General features: G+C 43.3%; 1 protein-coding gene across 1 annotated transcript; it reads right to left on the reverse strand.

The window, feature by feature from the left end:
- Positions 1-263: 263 nt before the first annotated feature.
- On the reverse strand, positions 264-2882 carry LOC117653180 (peptide transporter family 1-like). The gene is made up of 5 exons (XM_034398649.1): positions 2782-2882; positions 2170-2362; positions 1761-1860; positions 1024-1196; positions 264-383 (listed from the first exon to the last, which is right to left on the reverse strand). The coding sequence occupies exons 2-5, from the start codon at positions 2203-2205 to the stop codon at positions 264-266; spliced, it is 429 nt and encodes a 142-aa protein (XP_034254540.1). The 5' UTR covers positions 2206-2362; positions 2782-2882.
- Positions 2883-6833: the final 3951 nt, after the last annotated feature.

A 6833-nucleotide genomic window follows, 5' to 3' on the forward strand; every position in this document is an offset into this window, starting at 1 on the left:
GTAAGCGTAATAAATTGGTTTCTTTGATCTTCCATCTTCAGATAAATGTGAATAAAATCACAAATTATGTCGATTTGTAGCTGTAGCAAATGATCAAACTGAGTGAAATTTGCCTGCGTTTAAAATAAGATTCTCTTGGGGGGAACGCCCAGATAAGATCTTTCGAATAGGACCCCTCGAAACAGGACTCGAACCAAACGTGTGACCCCACCAAAGGATTCTGATCACCCTTGCACAAAATGAAACTGCTGGCGCGGGTGCCCTTACTCCTGCGAAATTTTGACGAAGTGACTTACAGTCCAGGCAGTGCGAGAGCCCTCCACGAGGCCAGTGCCACCACTACATTCCCAACGGCGTACAGGAGTGAGAGGTACAGGATCGTTCTGCAATGAAAAAGAAATTTAACAGTCAACACGTAGAGCGACCAGATGTCATCTAAAGTTGAATTTTAAAGTGGGTGTCTTGTCAGAGTGGGAATGACACTTCAGGGTATTTCGCCCCTAGAACGTGAAGCCATCCGCCAATGACAAGATATAATTTAGCAGTCAAAGAGCTTCGTCCATTGTCAATTACAAAATTTGAACAGGATAATCTTCACCTCTTTGGAGTCTCTTACGTACTATACAAACTGAAATCGACGAAATTTGTCGGGAACATTTAAACTTTTGGTCGTCCTTAGAGAGCTTCAATCCGTTCAATCAAAAGCTTGGTTGATTTGTTAACATCTTTTTTCAACTTCAAATCTTTAGTTGAAGCAACGAAAATAATATTTAATACTTCAGACCAGCAGTCTGAAAATTTTGTTCAGGCAGAACAGAACGTTCTGAATTTGAATTCAGACAGAATAGTCTGAGTAATATGGAAGAATTTTTAGACTAAAATTGCCGAGAGTTAAGTTAATCTTTTCTTTTTCCTTTTAACACTGTATAAATTGGTCTCCCATGTGCGTGATGTTCAGGGCAATGCGAAAAAAAAAAATCATGACATGCCGACGGTCTTTCAAATTGTTTTCCGTTTACCCACACATAAAAGGAAGCAGTGAGAACACACGCGCCTAAATTTTCCAAGCCAGGAGTCCGAGATGATGCCGCCGACGATAGGGAAAAGGTAGCACGTCATGTTAAATGCGTGGAACACGATGGTCGCATCGTCCTCGGTGAGGAACAGCTTGTCTTTGAGAAAGAGTACGAGCACCGCTGGAAAAGAAAGGGTACTTAAAACTTCAAATATGCACGTTACACAAACACCAAAAAACAGACTGATTTCTTAACAGGCAACAGAATAAGATTCGACAGTCAGAAAGAAAGGACAAATAATTTGAAGATAAATACAAGTGACGTCAGGTCAAGAACAGTCTGAGAAATGTAATAGTCTAATAAATAGCATTTGTTTCGTAACCACAAAGATAATGAAGGCATTGTACAATTGCTTAGTATTCACTGTTAGAAATTAGCTCCGAAATTTTGTGGAGAAAATCTCTATTATCACGTTCATGGAGACTCCGGTCAGTTCCCATCTTTTTTCGGAGAGATTTCCTCAGAGTTTAACGAAATGTTCTTCGGAGCGGGTCCTGGTGGGAGGTAAATTGCATGTCTTTTCTCAGATATTTTAAAGAGGGCTTCGCCGAAGCATTCTGGAGTCTGAAATGGCCAAAGAAGGGACATTGTCCTTCGAGCTCATTTGACTTTTATCCTGTAGGTTTCCCTGAGCTAAACAAGTAGCCCTCATTTTTAACTGGTGCGTTCCTTATTGCCACTTACTCCGCAAAGCGTAGAATGAAAACCGTTCACAAAACTCGTTGACGATTATTAAAAATACGGCTCGTGGGTATCTGATCTTTTCCTGCGTGGAGTCTTGGTCCTGTGGAGAGAGTTTGGCAGCTAAATGAATCGTGTCAGGAAAGGAAACAGCGAAATTCTCATTGCCTCGCGCGCGCCCGAAATTGGTGGCAAAATGAAATCCATAACGAGACAATATTCTTTCCCCGTACAAATAGGCTTCTTTGGTTTGAGCTTAGTGACCAAAACGATAGTTGGCTCTCGAGAGCCAACAACGAGAAACAGTCTGAATTTTTAAACATCGAGTTTTTAAAAATAATAATGTTTTATTCGGTAGTTTATCATCCCGTAGATGGATTAGGAACTGCCCAAAATTGAAACGTGTACTCACGTCCCGCGCAAACTCTTCCGCATTTCTTTCCGCCATATTGGTTTATGCTGTTGAGGTAGTTTGAACTTCCTACTACCTTGGAAGTTTGAAGCAGTGAGCGGCGGCAGAACTTTTAATGGAGTTGGTAGCTGTCTAAGTACGCTTCTTCATTTTCTTCACGTTTCTTCACCTCTAAACCACTCGGTTGCTCAATCTGAGGGTCCAATAAAACTTTCAGCAAGTGTTGTCTAGATTGAGGAAGACTCATTCGGAAAACCCGTCAACAGACATGTGTAAATAATTGGATGCATACCGTAAATGCAGGTAATATGGACCACCAGTGGGTAATGTGGACCACCCCTGAAATTCTTCTAAATGATCGATTCGAGCCAAGTAACTTTCAAGTTCGGATGCTTGTAGCCGAAACGGTTTTCTATGCCACAGGTAGGCGGCATCACCGATCACATAGAAGAGCTCAAGGGGTGGTCCACATTACCCACTGGTGGTCCATATTACCCGCTTTCACGGTACGTTAACACCTTCAAATAGTTACGACGACACTTCCTTCTAGTTAAAACCGATACACTAGGGAGCAGTGTGTCCGTTAAATTTAAAAAAAAAATGGGTCCTCACAGTCCGATGAGCTAACCATCAAATGAGCACTAACGGTTTGCAGAGAACCGATGCCATTCACTGTCTCAACGAACACACAGTATCTAGGGCCAGTGTCTGGCGAGAACTGGCGAAGATGCCGTAACTTAGTACGGCCTCAGATTATTCAGATTAGGAGACAACGCAGCGAGAGTCGTATCATGCACACTCTGTTGCTGCATGCCAATGCGATAAAACGATCGCCGTAAGCTTTTGCCGCGCTGATAAAAAGCTGGATTGAAAACGATTTAAACGGCAACGTACAAGAAGAGCTTCGAATGTAAGAATCGGCACAGAATGCGAACCAAGGAGAAAGTGGCGCCTAAGTCACACTTCCAAATTTTTCCAAAGATTAGATTGTAGAACTGTGTGGCCAATTAGATAGTACGTAGAAGAAAGTGGAAACATGCTCGATTGCAATCGAGAGTATTGCCAGAGATCAGAAACAATCGGGTGGTCACTACCCGACGGGAGAAACGCTGGGTGCACGTGCACACTCGGCACGTTGCTGACTTTTTCCTCACTATTTACGTATTCGTATAAGCAACAAAAATTGTTATTATTTTTTAAGTATGAATGACTAATTTCCGGTGTTCATCTCTCCGCACTCTTAAAACCTTGCGAAGAATGTGTTCGCATTACAAACCATTTGGTTCGCAACTTGCGAAGAGTTTGGCTTGATTGTATTACGAACTAATAGTTCGCAATTTTGCGAACAATGTGTTTGTAAGGGCTTCGCAATACAAACACGTTGTTCGCAAATTGCGAAGCACCTCTTCGCAAGTTGCGAACTACTGATTTGCAATATGGATGCGTTCTTCGCATTGCAAACAAGTGAGACCCTCCGCAAGCTTACAAACACATCGGTTCGCAAGGTTTTAAGAGTGCGTTGTCCGAGCGGCCAACGCCACATCGGGACGGCATGGTCAAAGCCTCAAAGGTCACCGTTAGGTCTCAAGGAGAAAAGGGGGTTGACCAAGAATTTGTTTATATTCTTGATTAGAGTAGATCTTGATGAGACCTTTCAACGAATGGTCGGAACCTAGGTAATGCTCGCATCGTCATCGGGGACCCTGTGAGGTGCCCGTCGACGTCCTCGGGGACCCACGGTGACCTATGAGGCTTTGACCATGCCGTCCCGATGCAGCGTTGGCCGCTCGGACAACGGAGAGATGAGCATAAAAAGCACACTGTCAGAAAATTCCGAAAAAAATTGGTAAAATCATGGAGTTTTTCCGAAACTTCTGCATGGAGCTCTCCATAAATGAAAATTCTGGGCTTTCTCCGAAAAATTTCGGAATTTTGAACAAAATGCATGCTTCACTATCACAAAAATACGAAAAAAAAGGTTTGCAACCAGTTAAAAATTGAGTGAAAGGTGAACCCCTACTTCTCGAGCTCAATTTTCATAATATTAAAGGGAAAGCTACAGGATATAAGTCAAATGAGCTCGGATGAGATTGTCCCTTCTTTGACCATTTCAGACCAAAAAATGCTTCAGCGAAGTCCTTTTTAATATATCTGAGAAAAGACTTGCATTTTACCTCCCATCGGGACCCAAGGAATGCTCCGAAGAACATCTGTTTAAGCCTTTAGAAAATCTCTCCGAAAAAAAATGGAAAATGAATGGAGTCTCCATGAACGTGATTATAGGTTTTTTCTCCATAAAATTTCGGAGCTAATTTCTAACAGTGCAACAGCGATCTCCGTCTTTCAAAAGACGGAAAGCTAATTTTTGGCCGATTCACATCCAAACGAATAAGACACAATGCTCAAACGAACGTGACAGTTTGTCACGTTTCAACGTGACGTCACGTACTTGGAATGAGAGTGTGCAGTTGTTCCGTACACCTGACCTGGAGGTACGGTCTAGCCGTACCTTTTTCCTTGAAATGTGCGGCTTTTTTAACAGTGCACGTGTCAAAATGGTCCTGCACTACCTGGAAATGGCGTAAAGTACAGCTCGTTTGCCTCTTAAGTGCATTCCCGCTCGAGATTACTGCTTTCACCTTATCGAAAGGTGCCATTGACCTACATTGTTCTACGAGGGTCAGTGGGCACTCAGGCACAGCTGCAAGTAGGTTATCAAGACAAACCTCACTGTGAAACGAAAAGTAAAAAGAGCCTACAACTTATTTACAATCACGTGGATGAAAAGTGGTTGATATTTAAGAAAAAGTACTTCCGCGCGCACGCACACTCGCTGAGAACGGGTACAGCAGGAATTCTTCTCCATTAGCAGAAAGGATTGCATTCCGACCAATTACTTTGCAGCTTGCTACAAAAATCGTCACGAACTTTTTCAGCAGATGATACGTTCACGTTCACGTGCTGAGAGTATCCGAGTTTCCTGCTAGCCAGCACGGAAAAAAAGAATTCGTTGACCCAGCAAAAATGTACGATGATTCCGTGATAACCGAAAATAATTTGTTTGAGTAACGAAAAGTTTGTTCGCGTAACGAATAATTTGTTGATCTGACGAACAATTCGTTGGCGGAGCAAGAAAGTTAGTTTGAGTGACAAAATCATCACTTATTGTTCCTTTGACGGATATTTTGGTTGCGTAACAGATGGTTAGTTTTGCCAACAAAAATTTTGTTACTCAAACAAAGGTTTCGTAACTCCAGCAAATTTTTTCGGTTATCACGGAATCAACGCACATTTTCGTTGGGTCAACGAATTCCTTTTTTCCGTGAGGCAGCAGTTGCATCGTTGCCTGACTAGCAAGCCTAGAGGAGGCCGAGCGCCTCGCTGGCAAGGCAGCAGCGGCTGGCTGGCCTGCCTAGAAGATTATGAGCGGAGGGCGCGCAGCCCGCCGTGCCGCGCCGTGGCGCGCCGCTCATGAATCGGGGCGCCTGCGGGGGCTCGGGTTGCGCGCGCGGCGTATAACCTCGACACCCAGCTATCTAGTACTCATGAAGTGCGTCCCTCACTTGCGCGCTGCCGCTCCCCTTCCTCTCGTCGCGAGACGCTGCTAGCACATCCAAAAAACCTTGCGAAGTATTCTCCGGCATTGTATTGCAAACTCTCTTACAAACTATTTTCTTTGCAACTTGCAAACAAAATGCTTTGCAACGTTACAAACCAATGCTTCGCAACGTTGCAAACTTTTTTCTTCGCAACTTACGAACTATTTCTTTGCAATGCGAAGGAAAAAGTCCGCAAGGGAGTTTGTAATACAATGCCGGAGAATACTTTGTACTGCAAAGTACTTTTCTTTGCAAGCTTTTCTGAGTGGACGCATCGCGCAGCTGCCCCCCGCGCCCCTTCCTCTGCCGAGACGCCACCATGGATGTAGTATTTCTCATAACCACGTCCCGCCACGCTGCGTCCGGCGAGGCATCCCGCCCTAGTACCGAAAACAACTTTTACGGGTGTTGAGTATTAATGTGATTAGCCACCAAATTGTGCATCCTCGCTTCGAAACAACGAAAATGATACCCAACACAAGTGGTATCCGACATATGAGTGTCCCACCGACATTGCGAATGTGTTTGACCTTAGGCACCTTAGGATATCCAAAAGTTATACGAAAATTGACATTTTCGTAAATTACCACACGTAAGAAATTTGTCAAATGAAGAGTTCCGAGTGTTTACTCTTTCAAATTCATTGACAAAATGTCACATTCATCATCGACAAATTTTTCCACTAATCGTGGAATAAAATCAAACCACCATACATTTAATTAAACATTCTCATTGGTATCATCAGCTTTCACGTTAGCGTTAGAGTTTTTTTTTTTTTGCCAAATAACTTTGTGTGGCGGCACGCAGCCAAGGAAGGCGGGGGACCTAAGATGTGCAATTCAACTGAAGGGATGTACACTCTCAAAACCGTTACGCATCTAAATTGTCGAGGACGCATCACGTGTGGCGGAAACGATTCTTTCCAAGAGACTCCATCCCGCCAAGCACTCAGGAATTAAAAAGGTAGGGGAACAAAAGCAAAGACAACAACATCATCCTATAAATTAAACTATTTACAATTCTTTATTTCACTAAGTTGATACAGAAAAATACAAGTTTCCCCAC

The sequence above is a fragment of the Thrips palmi genome, unplaced genomic scaffold (assembly GCF_012932325.1).
Source record: "Thrips palmi isolate BJ-2018 unplaced genomic scaffold, TpBJ-2018v1 HiC_scaffold_8, whole genome shotgun sequence".
NCBI lineage: Eukaryota > Metazoa > Arthropoda > Insecta > Thysanoptera > Thripidae > Thrips > Thrips palmi.

Coding starts and splice junctions, on each gene's coding strand:
- LOC117653180 (XM_034398649.1), bottom strand. CDS start 2,205: ATGGCGGAAAGAAATGCGGAAGAGTTTGCGCGGGAC. Junction 1,861..2,169: donor CGGAAGAGTTTGCGCGGGAC/GTGAGTACACGT, acceptor CTCTCTCCACAG/GACCAAGACTCCACGCAGGA. Junction 384..1,023: donor CTCACTGCTTCCTTTTATGT/GTGGGTAAACGG, acceptor TTTTCATTGCAG/AACGATCCTGTACCTCTCAC.